The sequence below is a fragment of the Chelonia mydas genome, chromosome 3 (assembly GCF_015237465.2).
Source record: "Chelonia mydas isolate rCheMyd1 chromosome 3, rCheMyd1.pri.v2, whole genome shotgun sequence".
Lineage (NCBI taxonomy): Eukaryota > Metazoa > Chordata > Testudines > Cheloniidae > Chelonia > Chelonia mydas.
Window position 1 is genome coordinate 124,798,204 of NC_057851.1, and position 21,023 is coordinate 124,819,226.

Sequence of the window (21,023 nt, forward strand, 5' to 3'; positions counted from 1 at the left end):
ATAAATAAAAGTCATCACCACCTGAAGGCAGTTTGGCAATCTACGCAAAATGAATTTGTAGTTTCTACACAGTTCCTATTGTTCAGATATGCACATCACAGGAATTGCCATAACTGGTACCATGTGCCAGCCACTGTTAGTGGTGGTGAGAACTCTGAGTCATGCATTGCATAAAATGTAATAAATTAGCCTTTAAAAACTGTTCTGAATTCTGAGAGTCTGTTGCATTTTCCAGGAGAAATGATGGAATGTGAATTATTTAAAAGAAAATTATTTTCTCTGCCATGCAAGAAAATGCACTGTATGTATGCATTGCATACATCTTTATGGCGTCAAGAATCAGATATGTATGCTCTTTCAGGTATTTGGAATCCAAAACATATCAACTATTTTTAAAGGTAAGTAAAAAGTTTATCTCAAAGGCTCAAAGTGCTTGAACTAATACACACACACACTACATTCAACCAAATGAAAATGCAGCCAACAGGCACACAGCACATTACATAACAGTAAAAAGACGACAACATTTTGGCCAACAGCATGAGGGGAAGCCCAGAGTCTTATGAATGTGAAGTAGGATCCTTGGTATTCAAAGAGAGCACAAAAGATCTCAGTTTTTCTGCTCTTATCTAAGGCCCCAGAAGAATGCATGAAAGGACACTTTGTGAATATATTGGAAGCAGCTCTATAGTTTACAACAAAAGTCATAAAATATTATTACCCACACTTTTATCTTCTGATCCACAGGCTATGAATTGCCCACAGGGAGTGACAGCTATTCCACATGGGTGGCAGCGGTTAATATGTCCTTCAAATCGACGTTCACACCTTTAGGGGAATTAAAATAAACTGAATTAACGTTGGCTAAAAAGTATATTTTTAAACTAGCTGCAGAGTTGATAGTTACAATCATTTATTTTTGTGAAGTTTTGCTAAATTCAGATCAACATCTGCCTAGTTACCAATATAGTACTAGAAATTAAATCTTCAATATCATTTTTGCAGGCGGATAGGAGTAACTGATGTTAAAGAAATACAACAATCTAAAATAAAATTGAAACACTGGAAGTTAGAATGTAAAATTATAAAGAATGTTTACCAATTCAAATTTTTCAGTTTGAGATTTAAATTTTCTGGGATAAAGACAAACACTCCTGGGATCACCCAATCAGCAAATATTCCAGCCACAGTTTTGTAGACCAATTTGACTCTCAAACCCAGTGCTCAAATTCTCCACTAATGTTAATACACATAAACGGTCCAACTTCATTTGACTCAAGCAGGTCAGGACTGGCCTAACAGATGTTTTCTCATTGAGTACTTCCTAGCAGCAAACTTCTAGAACAGTGCAGAGTGGAAGCTTTGATCTTCTTTCTGCTTGTTCTGCCTAAACTTGCGCAGTAAAAGAAATCAGAGCACAGAACAGAGCATTCCCTTTGCGTAATTCCTGAGCAAACTGAACCTTTGGCCCCCTCCAAAAGAAGAAAACAAGAAAGAAGAGCACTATCACCATTCTCCCCTGGCTCTCAGTGTGGGATGAGGAAAGGAAAGGGGGTGTTGGTATATTCGAAAAAAAGAACTAAAATGTAAAACTTCAGATGCATGCAATTGCCTCCGAATTAACTATGTGCTTATTAGCTAAAAAATAATTATTTGCATTCATGTAATGACCTGAAAGCTCCCATTAGAATCAGGATCCAAATGTGCAAACACAAAGGAAGACATAAGCCATGCCATGAGGAGTTTACAATCTAGCTTAAGACATGACACATATGGTCTCATAAATGAGCTCCAAAACTCCAACTCTACCTTTATCTTTTATGTGAGTTCTGGACATTTAGTGCCTATTTTTGTACTGCTAGTTCACAACACGCAGTGTATAGTTCTCTACAAATACTGTATGTCAAAACAGCACAGTCAATGGACTGCACATTCCTACCTTAACTATTAATTTGTGAATTGCTTTTAAACTGGAAATGTCTAAATTCAGCTTGAATGATGTTTTTGCAATATTACTGCACTATATTATAAACATTTTCAATTATATGGACTTTCCAGATATATTTGTACAGAATAAAATGGTACATCTTTATGAAATCTATTATGTGCCAAGATTAAGTCTGTGGTCTTCACAGCAAGCTGTAGCCTCTAGAATCATCAAAACAATGTACAGGCATTAAAACATTCTTCTACAGAAACCTTCTGCATGCAGAGTACCAATTTAGTTTATGCACAATAAGAAGAATCCTTTTTCTCATTGGGATTTTGGATATACATCATGGTATATGTATCACATATAGGTGTGAACATATATATAATTACACAGACACTTAAAATCTATAAGACAAAGCAAAACTGAGTGATGCCGAAAGATCTATTGTTGAGTTAATTATTACTGCATTTCCTGTACACTATTCATACTGATGAAGACTTACAGTATGCTTCCCCATTCATGTGCTATTTTTGCACTGAAGCAGTTAGTGGAAAAATTTAGAGAGAAAAGGAAAATTCTTCACATGGTGTTCATTGATTTGGAAAAGATCTGACTGAGTTCCAACAGAAGTCATATGGCGGTATCTGAGGGAGAAAGTGGTACCAAAACTTTATGTGCAGCTTGTTCAAGCCTTGTATGTAGGTGCAATGTCAACAGTCAGAACTTCTAGTGGTGAAACAGATGAATTATCAGTAAAGATGGGCATGCATCAGAGATCAGCAATGAGCCTTTCTTCTTTATCCTTGTCCTGGATACCCTGACAAGGAACATACAGAAAGAGCACCTTGGTGCATGCTGTTTGCAGATGATATTCTATGCAGTGAGCAGAAAGACAGTCTAGAAGAGGATCTTGATAAATGGAGAGGTGTGTTGGAGAGACATTGGGCCAAAATAAGGAGAGGAAAAACAGCATATGGTATGGCATTTCAATAATGTGAACACTGAAAAATTACCCTTGAAACTAGAAGGGCAGACAAATACTGAAAATGCAAAGTTTCAAGTATCTGGGTTCCAGAAACTGGGAAAATGGAGGATGAAATTAGAGCTAAGATAATAAACACTGGGCTCAAATGGAGAGAGGGTAAGTGGTGTAATATGTGTCAGGAAGATCGCTGGCGATCCCTCAGATTTTGAGGATGATTGTTTTCCATAAAATTATAGCCAGTTATCACCGGTGGATCCAGGGGTGGCTAATGAGACCTATTCAGGATCCACAGATCTTTTCACAGTTGGGGCAGACATTTCCTGGGTGAACCTGGATTGTTGAGTCAGGCTGCAGTGCATTCTTCTCTCCTTTTCCATTTCTCCATTTCCTATCATCTTCCTTGGATCTCAACATACTGGAATCCTTGCCACAAGGTCCTTTTCCATTTTGGTCGGTTGAGGGCTTGGGTTTCCCATGAGTTTTATATCAATATAAATGTTCTTCATGTTGGCTTTGAGGATGTCTTTAAAACACTTTTTTTGCCCACAAAAAAGTGTGACAGAAAATACCAATAGGATTAAAAGGGAAAAATCTACAAAATGGTGGTCCATCCAGTTTTAATGTATTGCACTGAGTGTTGGGCAATAAAGAAGAAACTTGAGTAAATGATCTGTTCCACAGAAATGCAATTGTTGAGATGGATGAGTGGTGTAAGCAAGAAAAACCACGTCAGGAATTCATATGTCAGAGACATGTTCAAAGTAACACCCATAAACAAAAAAATGAGGGCGATCCATGTGTTTTGTGTACTACTAGCTTTACGGACATAAAACCAAAAATTTGTAAAGTGCATAACTGTTCAATGCCCCTACACTTTATCCCAGACGTCTTCCATGATAAATCAGAACATTCTAAACTCAGCCATTTTTAATTATCTATGTGAATAACACTTACTGGAGTAGGTAGAAAGGAGAGAGTAAACTATTTTCTTCCTTGCAGGAACTAAAAAATGGCCACACAAAAAAAAAGTCAATTTTTCCAGAAAATTCCACTTGTGAATAGAGCAAGGACAGAAAGTGTCACCTGAACAGAACATTTTAGAAAGTTATATGCTAGTGAAAAGCTGAGGATATAACAATCTTTTTTGCAACTTCAGTACAGCAGTCACTGCCAGTGAGCATTATAGTTCATATTTACAGACAGGTACTTTAAATATGGGCCACAAAGGACCTGCTTTAATTTTTTTAATTTAGCCATCTGAACTCAGTGAATATAATAACGCTGCCAAACTAAACAAGAAGCAAGAACATAAATAAATTATTCCCTTCCCCCCCAGGACACATGCATTTAATTGATTACCCAGCTTTTACTTTTAACTACTTTACCATTCACCAGCTTTGCTTATATTAATATTTTAAGAAGGAAAAGGCAAAAGGAAAAGGCAGGTAAGTGATCTGTGAAAAGTTCTCAACTCATTTATTATTCTTCTAGAATAGTAGTTAGACCAGCTGATTACAAAAACATAGGAACATAATAGTTTCCAACCACAGAAGTCTCCAGTTTTATTACTTTTTGACATTGGTGGGGGCAATAAGGCGCCATATTTTGGCAAGAACTTACATGCCCTTCTATGGGCTTAACAGATTTTTTACAAACAAAAAAAGTGAAAATAACTAAGGAATACTTGATGTTGTTATCATCAATTAAAAAATCACAAGCTAATAGGCAAACCATAAAACATTACATTTAATAAAAAACAAACAAGAAACCCAAGAATATCACTTAAAACTAATGCACTTCCCCTCTCTTTCAAATCAGCTCTCTAAAATCCTTTTCTTTTAGAAATATTTCATACCTTACCCTCCTCAACAGAGATCTCCCCAAATCTTCCCTTTCCTGAACAACTGTCCCTCCTTTTTTTTTCTTGTTGTTTGGTTTGGGAGTTTTTTGGTGGGGGAACAGCAGGAGATCTTTTCTTGTGCTAGATTGTATTTTGGAGGAGGGGACATCTGGTTTTAGAAATCACCACATACATTTCTGGTTGTATATACATGATTTATAATAATAATTTAGTTACATAAAAGTCCATTCCTATTTTAAACACCAGATCATATGGTGGATCTGTTATAACAGATAGGCTGGCATGATGTTTTGGGAACACTATCATTGCCATAGCACAATATACTATTTTATATTTGAAATAAGTGATATCCGAGGTAAGTATGTGGCAATAGTTGACAAATGTTGTCTGTTCAATGGCTTCTACTTTAGTGAGCCTTTCCTGGGCAACCAAGGCTCAAATGTAACTTTTATTTTGTGTAAACAGTTAATATTCCTAAACAAACAATCTGAGATTATCCTTTAAAAGAAAAAAAAAAACCTCAAGATTGCAAGCCTGATTCCGCACTCCATTATACCAGTTTTATGCTGGAATCGTAGAAAAACACTGATATGATGAAGAGAAACATCAGGTCCTGCATATTTATTATAAAGAAAAAAAAATTACTTTTGAGTTTACTGTAGCTACCGCTGGTTAGCGATTTTCTTCATATAATAGTTAGCATGTGCCTTATCTGTTCAGAGCATAGTACAGATATTAACTAGTTATACCTCACTTGTTTAAGAAAGTATGAAGACTCTGAATAAGGATATTATCTGACTTTTAGTTCTAATGTAAGTAATCCGGCCTTACCTCAGTGTTCTCAAATCCCACAGTTTGATGCCATCACCAGTGGCTGTGGTCATGAAAAGATTGTAAGCTTCAAGCGGCTGAGTGCTAAAAGCTGATCCCTGTAACATTAGACTTCTTTCAGATGGCAGCACTTCCGGTGTTTAGAGATTTCATGCATTCAGTTAAAATCTACACAAACATTACCTACGTTGAGCTGAAATATAAAATTGGGGCTTTGCAACACCAGCAGGGTTCAATTTGTATGGACTTCACATGAGTTTGCCACACCCCAGACCCTTCAGGTTCTTCAGAACATGAACCTTCAAGATCACCTTTCTCAAACCCTCTTCCTGTAATGTACCCCTCGCTAACTTTAGAACTTTTTGCAGGAGGAAGTATCTATTATAAGCAAATCCATACTACAGTCCTTCCACGGTCTTCAGACAAAGAGACAGGTTGCAGCCTGACCAACAGTCCTTAATAAGGCAACAAGAACAGGGAAACAGTTACTCCCATTGGCAGGAACTGATACACTGAGCAAAGGAACTTTTAATAAAGAAGCTAAGGAAACTCTTGAGGTTCCTTAGCAACAGCTCATGCTAGAAATTATGGAACACCCCACTGAGTGTGTAGTCGTTAGAGAACCCCTCTTGGCTCTCTAACTACCTTGCTAAGAATTATGGAATATATGATCAGCATACCAGCTGCTGGCAGTGAGAACAGGAATGCTTTTGCATCTCACACTGCCTTATGGAGAGGTTCAGACCATATTTTCCATTTTCCACAAAAACTTTATACATAGTAGGGGTCAGCAAACCATAAAGCTCCCTCCTCCCTGCCCCCTTCCACAAGGCATTATCATGCTGCCAAGCCCTTGGGTTGAATACTTTACATTCTGTCTCAGAGAAACACTGTAGATGGGTCAATTATACAAAGATGACGTATGTTAGGAGATAATAATGTTCTCCACCGAAGTATAATCCACGCAAGAGTGTAACAGCCATAGAATGACTAAATATGTTTTTATATAAATGCAAAACAAGCAAAGAATATCTTAGCAACTTTCAACTTAGTTATGGTGTTTGTTTGGAGTTATAAACAGAACTTACATCAACACGCAAACAAAGAAATAGAAGAAAAAATAAAATGCAGAGATTAACCACCTCTACAGAGTTAAACTCTATAATACAGGGATAGGCCAATACCAAACAATGGACCAAATGTAGCCTTGGCATAAATTGGCTTAATTTCCATTGCCTTCAATAGAAGTTACACTCGTTCACACCAGGGCTGAATTTGGCTTCATGTCTTTAAATAATTAAATCCAGTCTAACTCCTCTCATTTGTAAACATCCATATTGACAAACCTTGGTCTTTTTTTGCTAGCTACAAATCTTGTTACCAGGGAACTAAAAATAAACAGTGCAATCTCCCCCCCTCCCTTCAAGGTCTTGAATTGGCTGCATACAATAGAAATCTCAAGGTCATTTCCCGCAATCAGTGCTCAGCTGCCAAGAATCTTCTGTTCTTCACAAGAGCTGGCGTACAACTGGGAAGTACTCCAATATTTAGTCAATGGATACTGAGCACTGCCATAAAAGTGACCTCCAGATAGAGTAATGATAACAACTCTAGAAATACAAAATTAATTTTCCAAATGGCAAGGTTAAATGAGGCATCCAGCATTCACTTAATAGACTTGTAATTGCCTCCCCACCATCTCTTTCTTGTACAATTCTCCTTAAATTGAGGATCCCCATCTCCTGCTTCATAGGATGCGCCAATATGCACTATGCTGCTGATTTCACAGATATCACAAAAGTCAACTGGAGTATGGAGCCAACAATTGTCTTGGGTATTGTAACATTATTTCATCTCTCCAAACTGCAATATGGCCAAAGTACATCAGCACTTCTCAACTGATAACTGGAAACAGGAAAATCTAATTCCACCCTGTCCCGCAACCCTATTCTCAAATCTTCACTAACTTCTTGTCCATTTCTGTACTCATTGCAAAATCTCCCTGGTAGCCTCCAAGGGCCTTTTCAGCATCATGTCCCTTGTGCTTCAGTCTCACCTCTTCCTATTCTCTAGACTATTCACTGAACTCATTGAATTCCACTAGTTTTAATTCCATCCTCTTTCCATTTCTGAACCTGGCTAGCTAATTTTAGGTCCAAGTTCTCCTCCCTGTCCATAATTCGGGGCAGACAGGGGACCTGATTTTTTCCATTGCCTTGCATCTTATGTAGTCATTTGGTAGTGTATTACACCCAATTCACACTTACTTTACACAGGTGTAAATTATTTCAGAATGTGCGAGGTAGTGGAAAAATCAGACAAGCCCTTTTCAAAACCTCTCTCTTCTCTATGGCTTGTTAACACCATGTCCCTTTAAATCTAACTCCTAGATTTTTTTTTTTAAGGAAACACTAAATCCAGGTGTCTGTGTCTAATCAAAGAATGCTAGCTTACCTACCCGTAACTGGAGTTCTCTATCAGAATATATTGCTTCCATGAATGAACACTCTTAGATCTGCACAGATGAGTGCACAAGTCCAACAAGGAAGATCAATGGAGGTAATTTCATGAAGAAGCAGCACTCACATTTTGCAAGTAAGGGAAATTTATAACCTGAACTAGAATTAACTATCCTTTTTCCATACAATTTTTTTAATAAGAAGAGTTTTTTAAAACAACAATAGAATTTTATTGTGTGTTATAATATAACAAATGAAAATCCTAGCTGAATATGTCTAAAAAAGGATGCAGAATTAAACTGCACTGTAGATCATGTCATACCCAGAGCATTGGGAGGGCAGCATATTATGATTTCTAATTGAGACATGCCTAATATGTATTGCTTACTGCACTTAGCAAGTGGTTAAAAATGACCTACTTTCACATTCACTGGCAATATTACATTTGCGCATATTACTGTGAACTGCGTTTTTCATGTGTTTGTTCCTCTCAGTATAACTGACAGTACAGTCCCCATGAGGCTATAGGGCCCATTGACTTCAGAGGGACTACTCACATACTTAAAGTTACACCTGTGAGTAAGAACTTTGTTGAATCGGGGCCAAAGTGCTGAATATTGCACAGCACATGTTAAATGTTGCACATAACAGCATGTCAAAAACTGATGTGTAAGACAGGGAGCACAGGGGAATTATCTGACTGTGTATTATTGAAAGTACTTTTATGTGGTTACAAGGTTAGTCCCACCTAGTAACTAGGAGTAAGGCCAAAAATGGGAATGCATAGATAAGTGCTTTATTTCGCGTGCTGAGAAATGCATTTGAAATAATGTCTCCTCATTCATGCTTACTTTCCACATGCATACCATGCCTTGCTAATCCTCTGCTCATGAGTGTAAGGGAGCAGAAGAGGCTTGAACGTTACTTCTAGGTGTAGAGGACTAAAGCCATGCCCTGATCCATTACCCACTAACTTCAATCAGTATTGAAGCAGGTCACTGGTGCTTAATTTAGAAGGTTGCTAACCAACAGAGGAGTGAAGTTCTGGAATAAACTTCTAATAGAAGCAATAGTGACAAATAACCTAACTAGTTTTAAGACAGAGTTTGAAAAATTTATGAATGGGATTATATGATGGGGTTGCCTGCAGTAGCAAGGAACTGGATTTGATGACCAAGGAGCTCCCTTCCAGTTTTATGTTCTATACTCCTAACTGTACTTGAGCTCATATCTAGCCTTCACTTGTGCTTGCTATTCATCTTGCAAGTTCTCGTGCAACATCCAAAGTCTAAATACTTTCACATTCTCTGTACAACAATAATTTTTAAAAAATGAAAGAATGGAATATGTGTTAGAAAAACAAGATATAAGTAAAAAGAAAAGGAGTACTAGTGGCACCTTAGAGACTAACCATGCATCCGATGAAGTGAGCTGTAGCTCACGGAAGCTTATGCTCAAATAAATTGGTTAGTCTCTAAGGTGCCATTAGTACTCCTTTTCTTTTTGCGAATACAGACTAACACGGCTGCTACTCTGAAAGATATAAGTAAACTCTAAAGACTACAGGCCATCCATCCTTACACATTTCTGACGTTTATTTTCAGTTCTAAAACTTCTGTTCATCATTTATTGCTCCAGTAAACAGCCACAATGCACAATATGATATACATGCAGAATATTTTTGATGAATACTATTCAAATCATGCTTATATCTTCATTTCTGGCATTCTACAAAGTGCTGTACACGTCCATTTTACCTTGTACAATGATTTTATTCAACCAGACAAGCAAACCAGTTTAAGATTATTTAACAAATCTTTAAAATAGTGACTTCCCAGTCAATTCTATTATTTTAGCTACATTCTTCTTGTTATACTTGAATACCCATTCCAGAGAATGTATTCCATGTTATTCAACATAACCACTGTGTCTATACATTCTGATTTTCACAGACTGTAGACTCCCCAGTTATATTTATGGTTTTGTAGCGGGGTGGTTACCCGCTCCTGCCCTGGGGGGCTTAAAAGCCAGCCCTTGGGGAGAGCCAGGGCTGAGGGCAAGAAGAGCTAGGCTGATTGGGGAAATGGCTGCAGCTGCGCCATGCCCCAATCAGGCCGCAGCTGGGCCTATAAAGGGGCTGGCTAGGCTGAAGCTTAGCCAATCTCTCTCTCTGTGTGTTCAGAGAAGGAAGGGCCTGGCTGCAGGGACCCGAGGGAATACCTAGATTGGAGCAGGGCTGAGGAGGAAAGGCCAGGGGAGCTCTGGCCTGGAAACCCCCAGGCTGTGAGGCCTAGATTAGGGACTATTAGGTACTGAGGTTGCAAGGGGGTAGCCCATGGATAGACAGAGGCAGCAGGTCCAAACCCCTTTGCCTGTGATGAGTGGCTGATACACTGCAGTCTTCCCTGGGGAGCAGGGCTAACTGATGACTGGCAGTAGCCAAGACTGAGGTGAGATGGGGCTTCCCTGGGGAGGGGAGACCCTCAGGGATTGTTGGAGTTTACTGCCAGGGGGCAGCACCCCAGTGGGAGGAGGCACCGGGTCCTGGGAGGGACTGGGGCCTGCGGTAAGGTGGATCGGCAGAGGGCGCTCCAGGGGCTGATGAGCTAATTCCAAGGACAACCAGCAGGAGGTGCCGTCGGATAAGCCTGGCTCTATTACAGGCTTCTTAAAAGAATTAAGACATAATGAATTTGCTCAACCTTTTGAGACTAACTTTTCAAGTGCAAGTTAAATGATTTTGAAATATTACAAGAAGAGAGTAGGCAAGAAAGGTAGCAAATGACAGTATGTGTTACCAATTTGGGGCATCGTTCATTCTTTCTATCCTGACAGCCAAATTGCCCTAATAATCTCCCTCCTCTACAACTGTAATCTTCTCTAAACAGGTCTTTTTAGGTGCTAAACTCACTCCACTCCAGTCTATTTATACTGCTGTTGCTAAATAAAGTTTGGCCCCAAGTAAGGCACGGATCTAAATGATCCCTATTTTGTTCACTAAATTTCATGCCATTCAATGCACATGGACACTGTCCAACCCTTCACTTGGAACAAGTACTTCAAGAATAATAATAGTAATAGAATACCCACTTTGTGACACGGTACCTGCCCCACACTGGGCTCTAAGCGGTTAATACAGCCCTAGGGAGGCTGCACAGGAGGCAGCCAATCAGAGAAGGGCTGAAGGGAGCAGCCACTAAGGGCCAAGCAGGCCCATATGAAAAGGGAGCAGCAAAGCAGTTCTCTGCTAGGAGCTGAGAGAACTGCCAGCATCCTGGACAGAGCAATACTGCGAGCAGGGACCGGGGGAGCGAGACAGCTCCTGGCTTGCTGCTGGGGTTTGCAGGCTGAGGCCTTGAGGCAAGGGTGAAGAGGATGCTGGGGCCACGAGGAAGTGGTCAGACAATTTGTTGCAGTAGCCACTAAGGGCAGTGGCTGAACAGCCGACTGCAGTTCCCCCAAAAGGGGAGAGCACAGGGTGTGGCACGGCTGGAAGGTTGTGTCGGTGAAGAGGAAGCCACAATCCTTGGAGAGATGTGGGTCCTAGAGCAGGAGTGATGGTGGCGAGGCAGAGGGCGCACTAACACGTAGAGCTAATTTCCAAGATAGCCAGCAGGAGGTGCCAGAGTGGTGAGTGAACCCCATTACACAGTTTTTATACAGCACTTTTCATCAGTAAATCTCAAAGAGCTTTACAAAGGAAGTCTGTATCATTATCCCAATTTTAGAGATGGGGAAACAAACACATGGAGAGGTAAAGTGACTTGCCCAAGGTCACCCAGCAGGCCAGTGACAGAGCCAGAAATAGAACCCAAATGTCCTGAACCCCAGTGCAGTGCTCTATCCAATAAGCCACACTATTCTCCTGATGACTATGGAAAAGAGTTATTCGAATCTGCAGTGTTGCCCGTAGGAGGAGGCAAAACCAGGAGGTTTCAAACTGCTACTGCTGCTTTTTCTTGCTTGCAGGCAAGGAGCTTCGGAGAACAGCTGATGGGTGTAGCCTATTGCTCTCTGCACGTCGGTCCTCATTTCCTGTAAGCTCATAATAAAGAGGACTCCCCTCAATAGTCAGTATTACCAGACATACCCAACAACCTTCTGAAAGAGACAAAAGGTTGATTTGCTTACTCAGCAATTTTCAGGCAGAAAGGAGCACGAGTAATCAGTTTACTTAAACAACAACCTGCAACTCACTTCACTGAAGAGGGCCACTACTTCTGAGCTAGATACAATTTAATTTAGTCAGCTAGAACCTGAGGGCTCTGTATACCAAGCTCTGAATAGCTGCTCATCTACACTGGATCAGAACCATAAAAGTAATGTGATGCGTCTACATAAAAATAAATAATCAAACATGCCCATGGTAGTAGGCACGCTACCAAAAAAACTTCTTTAGTGATTTTCTGGTCCCTACTATTTGCCTGAGTGCAGGATTGCTCTCTTATAAGAATTTTCCCTAATATATACACATAGATAACTAAATGGTTGACTTCATGACTTTTTCCACTGAGTGGTTTAGTTTTAAGTATTAATGTATTTTATGTAACTGAAAAAGTTGATTTAGAAGCTTAAGTTACAATTTTCCATAAAACAAGCTCAGTTTTCTTTGCTATACCACAGTCTGCCTTTGTGCCCCTAATTTTTCTCCCAAATGAATACTTGTCCACAGCTTTAAAGTGTTCTCTGCTGAAGTAACCTGAAGTCACTCAGCTGACAGGGCAAAAAGAGAAGCCAGAAAAAGTCTAAGCATGTATGTGTTACAAATAATACTGAAGGAGTTTAGCACAGTTAAGGGTTTTACCAGACCACATCTCCAGATAATCACAAAAAGTTATGTGAAAGTAGCACCGAGGAACTATTTTAAACCCACAGAAGCAAGGACATTCAGAAATGAGGATGAAAAGCCATCCTTAATCTACCCCAATGCACTAGACATTGCAGCATGTATAGTATATAAGCTCACCCATCATTTAACTCAACCTTCCAATAATAGGGAGGATTATGCATGAGTTTTCTTTAATCCACTTACTTCTGTGGATTTAAATAAGATGTCATGACACTGATAAAAAAAATAAACCATAATTTGTTGATTCTCAGTATAACTGAGTTTACTTCAGAGTCCAGTTTTCATACATCTAGGGACTGTTGACATAAGAAGTCAGTTTCTCTATCAAGTCTGACTACAAAATATTTTTTTGTAGATTCAGCTGTAAGATTCAGATTCTCCTTAAGACTTTGGCTGCTGTCTTCAAGCATGAGCACCGTGATCAAAAGCACTGTAAATGGATTTTCAATAATTTCCTAAAATAAGTAATTTAGGCTCAGAATCATTCCCTTCTGACGAATCTCCCTTCACAGCAAAAGATACCCTAAAAGTTCCATATATTTCTAAAAAATCATCCGGTAAAGGGTGTGGGCAGAATTGGCTGCCCATGGAGTGAGCAATGAGTGTTACCTTACAGGACCACAACTGACCTAAACTCCATGGAGAGATCCTGCAAATCTGAGGGCTGGAAAAAGGTCTGAAAAACATGTAGAGGGACCCATCCCTCCCTGTAAATTAACCTATGGTACAGCTCTTTGCCTCGAATACCCTTTCCATGGGGGCTTGCCAGCAAAGAATATGAATCCATGAGATGGATTTTTTTTCCTGCTGATGCTTCCCTGCAAGTTTGTCAGGTTATGATGATCCAATGTATCTTAGTCATGCCACACCTAAGCATCACACCGACTCATTGAAACCCTCCTAAAATTGTAGGCCCCAAATGTTGCGTTAATGTGGAAGAATCTCACTGATTCAGTGCTTCTGTGATAATTTATCAATACTATATGGACCTGGTGATTGAGATGTTTAAGTCAAGTCAATAGAGAGCTGCCTGGGAAAACCGAATGGCTCAAGATAAGCCATCACTTAGCACACATTTGAAATTTACTAAGGGACAATGCTAAGGGACAATCCATTGGCTCTAAAGACCCTGCTTGAATTCCTGCTGCGCCTACAGGACTAGTTTTGACCAGAAGGGTCAAAGCCTGGGAATACAGAAGAAGTATAGCAAGGTTAAAAAGGACACTCTCTCTCTCAAGAAAGGTAACAGTAGGCTGAGACAAAGGACCTTGATGGGAGTGTCTGAAGAAGCTAGGCCTGTCTAGGTCAAGACCAGGGGATGTTGGGACTTTAGGTTCGACAGAGATCCATATAGACTTTGTAGTTTTAAAAACCTTTTCTCTCAAAGCTTTGTTCCGCCTGCAAAATAAACAATAGTTTGGTTTTTAAAGAGACTGTTTTGTCACTGTACATCACTGGCCACATACTCATGAAGGGAAGAACGTTAGGTGAAAGAATTCAGTCTAACTTTCCAATAAGCATGGCTGACCCACAGGATACTGTAGCCCAGGTCTAGGAGTGGGAGAATTCTGAAAATTCAACCCCAGGGGAAATAAAGACAAGAGTCCTAATACTTGAAGGTGTACACTCAGACCACAAAGGGGACAGAGGTGCAGCTAGCCTGTAATCATGACAGGGGACTTCAGAGTTTAAAGAATGATGCTATTAGCAGACAAATTTCCTTTTGTCTGACAGATTCTGGGCCCTTCAAGTGTGATTTATGCTGCTTGAATTTTCTCTGTAGCAGACATCTGAGAGGATAATCTAGTCCTATGTCACTGTTTTTAAATGCTATAAACTAGAAAAACTAGCAAATCCAGATTATGGAGTAACTGCGTACAAATTTTCATTTAAAAATGGTGATTTATGGGAGTGCAAAAAACCAGAAACCACAAAAAACAACTTTAGCACTGAAATGAACAGGTGTATTTATTTCAATCAAATTTGAAAACATTTTTCTCCTCTAACTGTTCCATGTGAAGTTTCAGACCAAGATGAGTTCTTATAGTTGTGTTATAAGTAAGGCTGCAAGTGTCACAGAAGTCACAGATTCCGTGACTTTCCACAATGTCCATGACTTCTGCAGTGGCTGGTGCTAGGTCAGGGGTTGCCCGAGCTGGGCAGCCCCTGGGCCAGCAGCAGCAGTTTGGATGTGTGGGAGGGGGCTCAGAGCTGAGGCAGGGGGGTGAGGCGCAGGAAAGCGCTTACCTGGGGCGGGGCTCCCCATGTGCATGTGCCTGCAGCTACTAGGCGGAGGGGCCAGAGGGCTTTGCGCGTTGCCCGCAGCCACAGGTGCTGCCCCCACAGGTCCCATTGGCTGTGGTTCCTGGCCAATGGGAGCTGCGGAGCAGGCACTTGTGGCAGGAGCCACGCGCGGAGCCCCCCCCTTTCCGCCCCTCCCTTAGGAACTGCAAGGACACGCCAGTCAGAGCTGGGTAGGGAGCCTGCCAGCCCCGCTGGCTGCCCCCAGCACCAGCAGGGGGTCCCAAGCCACGTACCGCTGCCCGCCCCCCAGCACCAGCAGGGGTCTAGGGTTGTGCGCCACCGCCCACCCTAGCACCCATGGCACCCGGGCCATGAATTTTTGTTTACTGCCCGTGACCTGTCCATGACTTTTACTAAAAATACCCGTGACTAAAACATAGCTTTAGTTATAAGTAATAGAAGAAAACTGGAAGAGTGGGGTTTGTAATAGAATTACTGACAAACTATTTTCCACTATGGTAACTACATTTGGGCTGTAATGATCCTAAATCCAATAAGCAGTACCAAGTCACACGAGAAATCCTTGGAAAATATTTAACTCATAATATTGACAGGCACACACCAGCTGCACATGGCAGAGAATATGTACTAAGCTATTAACTCACAGAACTGAAGGAGGGCTATATTAATTTCAAATTATCTTTGTTTTATTAAATTACTTGCTTCTGGAAGAAAACTAAGGAAACATTAGTAAACTCTTATTCACAACATTGCTAATAGCTGGTTTTAGTTATCTGACAGAATATTCATAAAGTCATTCGAAATAATGTGAAATGCATATTTTTCAGTCTGACAACCAAAACACTTGAAAAAATATATCAAGTGATCACAGCTGAACAATATTCTAAAAGCTGAAGTGTAATACAATAAGATGCTCAATTACAGATTATATTGGAAACTTTGTACTTTTATAAGGGAATCAAAGCTTTAAAAAAAATGAAAAATCCAAAATCCTCTAATCATACTATAAATCTGAAAGTCCATGTGCTGACGCATAAATGCAAATGAGAAGTCGGTGCCTAATGTAGCAATAAGCTACTCCAGTGTGTGCATTAATATTATCATCAGTGTGTGACTTGATTGGATTGTGTGGTAGTAGGTTGAATGCAGAGTGCCTATAATCATGGGAGAATTACATCAACAGCCTACTAATATACACCTTGAAGTTGATCACTTTTATTAGACTATGCCTCAGTTATGCCACATTTCATTATTCTAAAAAATAATTTTAAAAACCAACTTGAGGGAGAGGCATTATTTAAAATATCCTTCCACTAGGAAAATTATTTCCTAGAAGAAAGCTGAGAGAAAGTAGGGAAAAGAAAATTACCATCTTCTCTCTCCAATTTTGACAATACATATAGTAAATTAAAAAAAAAATCAAACACTTTTTTTCTTTTTTCCCAAGTTCCCAGGACCTGTGAGGTCCTTTTTCTTCCCTCCAGTCTCCATGAATCCAGTTGACTTTCTGGTGCAGTTTTTGATCCAATGACTACTTTCCATTACAAAAGCTAAATTGGAAAAAATATTTTTTGAAATGGACAATGAGGTTTGCAAGTGTCCAAAAAGGGCTGCTGGGCTCACAGTGAGGGAAGAGCGGATGAAGACTAATGCTTCCTTAGTCTCCAAAGCTCTTTTCCCTCACTTTCTTGCCTCCATCCACCAACTCCCAACTAAACTTGTTTCTTAGGACAAGAAACTGAAGAAGGCACTTTAATGCGACTCCTAGTTCAGCTTCCACACATAAGCAGTTTGCAGACACCTCCACTGATTTGTCTGCTTCTGTAGCTATTTCTAATCACAAACAGAGGGATTTTAGGTTGGTTCAGGTTTTGCTTTTACACAGGTTACTATTTCATGAGAAATGCCACTGTGTCATTCTTTACACATGACTGGAGGAAAGCCTTCCCCAAAAGATGGGTTTTGCATTGTTTCCAAATGTCAGGCATATCCAGATTTCTTGTAGTAAGGGGTTCCACCATCATGGACTACCTGCAATGAAACTGCTCTACCCTGGCCCCAGAGAAGTATCCCTGAAGGGCCACATCTTCCTACCCAGTAGATAGATTAATTGCCTTCACATAAGGGCTTTGAAAATGAGGATCAGCACTTGAATTAAGCCGATAATAGAACAGAGAGCCAGTAGAGTGTAGGTGGTATGCGTTTATAATACATCAGCTCAGTGTATGTGATGTCTCTGGTGACCAGTGCCATACAGTCTACTACTGCCTCCTGGGTAAAAGTTCTCCTTTAGCGCAAGTGATGTTTTTGGCACTGAAGGTCTATGGTTCAGACTTCACTGACAACTATTGTATCTGTACAAGTGGGCAGTTGTATTTTGTTACAAGAACTCTTCAAAACAACAAAAAGCTTGGACCTTTTAAAAAGTAATAATCTGCTATTATTTAGGAGAAAATTTAATTGAAGCTTTTAGCTGGCCCCGTATTCACAACAGCAGATTAGTACGGAGAGGAGCAGAGCAGAGACTAAGGCTAAATACACTACAGAGCTTGCAGCTGCACCACTGTACTGCTACTAGTGCAGCTGGTCTAAGCCGATAGGAGAGAGCTCTCCCGGGGACTTAATTACTCCAGCCCCTGCAAGCAGTGGTAGCTATGTCGGCAGGAGAAGCTCTCATGCTCATATAGCACTGTCCACACCGGCACTTAGGTCAGTGTAATTTACATCACGCAAAAGGAGACTTATTCACATCCCTGAGTGCCATAATTTATACCAATTTAAGCTATAGTGGGTACATAGCCTAACGCAGTCCTCTGTTGGCAGCAGAAAATTGGCAGGATACTTAGCCCTGGAGGTAGGGAGTACTTTTTATTACAACTCACTGACCACTTTGGCTCAGGGCAGCATAGATTTTAAGGATGCACAAAGAATCTGGAAAATGATGGGAAACTCAGACCTATCTTCACTGCCCTTAGCAAAAGACTATTAATTCAAGTTGTTCCCTCTATCACAAAATCTATCTGGGTCTCATAAAAAAAACCCGCACACAATGTAAATGTAATTCATTTGCATTAAAATGTTTTGACATAAATAGATTTGGAGGACTCTTAAGAAGCTTCATTGAACAGGGTATTGCAAAGCTAAACCAGAAAATCAAATAGGGATAATAGAAAGCTATAACATTATTTATGTTGATGTCAAAAATGTATTTTGGAGTTTGGTTGCTGTAAATAGCTCATGTTAGACTAGACTGTAATGCTACAATCTACCCTGAGTAAGGAGAGAAGCACTGCTGTACACCTGAGCAGGGCCGAGAATGGAGCAAGAAAATATCTTGCTTACTCCTCTTTGCAGCTAAGTAAAGGCTGTGACGATGTAGCACTTCGATCTTATTGTACACTAAATACATTCCACAGGAGAGAGGGCAAGTTTTTTAAATCATCACCTAATGTTTCCTGAATGCTCCTTATTCATTATCTGTTAGTTTGGGTTTTTTTTAAATCTATAAAATACCTACCTTATTTTGACAGATCTGGTGGACTGATCTAGAATGAGCATCTGGTATCACTGCTGCACTGCAGCCTGCATTGAGGTCAAAAACTTCTAATGTTCGGTTGCTACCAGCTGTAAGTATAATATCTGTAACCTCTGTGAGTTAAAGTTCAAACAACATAAATAGATCTAATGGGGACAAGAGCAAAAAAAAACCCTGTTTTAATAACATCTAGTTTATAAATTACTTGATTCATAAATGTATACTAAATTTCCATAAGCAGAATACCCATACTGATCAAAAATAGGCACAAATATATACATATTTCAATTGAAACAAACTCCTTAACTATTTCAGCAGCCAGATTCTTACTAGCAAATAGGCCAAAGTATGTCAGCAGCCTGCAAGAAAAGTGATTTTTTTAAATACAATACTACAAGTGTATGGAATAGGATTATTCACTTGTGGCTTTGCCAAGCATAAAATGCTCATCCCAAATTCTTGCTAATAGAATCTATAGAATACATCACCATATAGACATATATAATAGCAGCATTTATGTAGTATTTTGGGGGAGGAGAAGTTGCGTCCAAACATTTTAAAAACATCAAATTAATTCTCACAATAGCCTAGTGAGGTAGTGAAGTACTATTATTGCCATTTTACAGATGGGAAAGCTGAAGCAGAGTGGTGAAGTGATTTAAGCAAGGTCAGTGTCAGAAATCAGATTATAAATAAAATATTCCTGAGTCCACATAAATTAAGGGTAATTAACCAGTGAAATAATTTACCAAGAGTCATGATGGATTATCAATCACTGACAATTTTTGAATCAAGATTGGATATTTTTCTAAAAGATCTGCTCTAAGAATTATTTTGGGGAAGTTCTATGGCCTGTGTTATACAGGAGGTCAGATTAGATGCTCGTAGAGGTTCCTTGTGGCCTTGGAATCTGACATTATTAAGGCAACAATTCTTTCATAAAAATATAAGAATAATTTTACTCTAAGTATTATTATGATTTATTTGGTGGTCATGCCTGGGGATTTCAGTCATGGAGCAGGGCCTCACTGTGCTAGATGCTATATACAAACATATAATATTATAAAATAGTCCCTGCCTCAAAGAATTTACAATCTAAATACGTTGATCTTCTAGGCTGGAGTCCAACAAAACTACTATGAAAAAATTACATTAGTACTATAATTGTAGAAAAAGATACTAGCTATAGAGTTCATGTCAACTTTTTACACTTGAACATTTCCATCCCATTCAGCCTAAAATACTGTACAGAAACAATAATTATCCAGGACTCAGGATACAAGAGTAGAAATCATTTATTGCTGAAAGGCTGGTAATCTCCACAGTAGAAGCCATGGGGAATTTTTGTACTGATTTGCAAATGCTCCTCTGTTTGTATCTGCAAAAGATATGAGATTAATGTACTACTTGGCAAAATAGAGTCATCATTTATGACCAAACGTAAACTTCTAATGAAACATCCGGAAGACAAGATCCCCTTTTTATTACCAGACAAAGCCACAGTAATATAAAGGTTCAGATCTGTTGACAGATAAAAAAACAATTTAGTTGGAAGACTCATAGTAGAAAAAAACACGTATACACATAACGTAGGCATGAGTACTTTTTGCTTTAATGTACTAATGTTCAACTTTCCATCAACTTAAAATCAAAATAATTCAGCCTTCATCCAGAAGATGTTGAGTAAATCTTCCAATTATAACGATTATGAAAGTAGAAATATCAGCAGGTATAGTGCTGTATTTCACATGCTGTGTATGAGGGAGAAAAGAGAGAAAATGGATGAGAAAACACACAAACCCTACTTTGTTTGACCTCTGGCATGGTACTAGAGGTACTATTCCGAAAGGTTTTTTAAAAAATTGGTTAAGGTCTCATAATGTATCCGAATGCAGACTGGGTCAGGAAAAAGATTTCAAGTTTTAGCAACAGGCACTCGTTTGCTCTGCCACGGTTCAGGTAAAACACTGCTCACAGGTGAATTCAGTACTCCATGAGACAGAGTGGTACATACTGAGCAAACAGGTCCCATGAGCTGAGTCTGGAGAAACAGGCACAGATATCTTCCCTGCCCAACATGCATGAACAATAGATAAAGGACCTGTTCCAAATCCCACTGAAGTCAATGGGAGTCTTTCCATTAACTCCAATGAGAATTGGATCAGGCTCAAAGAGTAGAATCCCCAACAACTGGAAGGGAAAGCAACCAAAGTTAATTGAAAAAAAAAAGAAAAAATAATCCATCCCAACTGAGAGGCCCTAGCACATTCAGGAGGCACTGTGGTTACACAGAGGAACCGTATAT

General features: G+C 39.6%; 1 protein-coding gene across 3 annotated transcripts in view; it reads right to left on the reverse strand.

Annotated features, from left to right (window-relative positions):
- The window catches only part of WDR27 (WD repeat domain 27), a 193,691-nt gene that overhangs the window by 96,710 nt on the left and 75,958 nt on the right, over window positions 1-21,023 (reverse strand). For all 3 annotated transcript variants that reach the window (XM_043543238.1, XM_043543237.1, XM_043543239.1), the window contains exons 20-23: window positions 19,999-20,096; window positions 18,701-18,822; window positions 5,611-5,708; window positions 726-828 (exon numbers count right to left, since the gene is read on the reverse strand). In XM_043543238.1, the coding sequence (XP_043399173.1) occupies window positions 726-828; window positions 5,611-5,708; window positions 18,701-18,822; window positions 19,999-20,096 (421 nt within the window). The remainder of the gene's footprint in view (window positions 1-725; window positions 829-5,610; window positions 5,709-18,700; window positions 18,823-19,998; window positions 20,097-21,023) is intronic.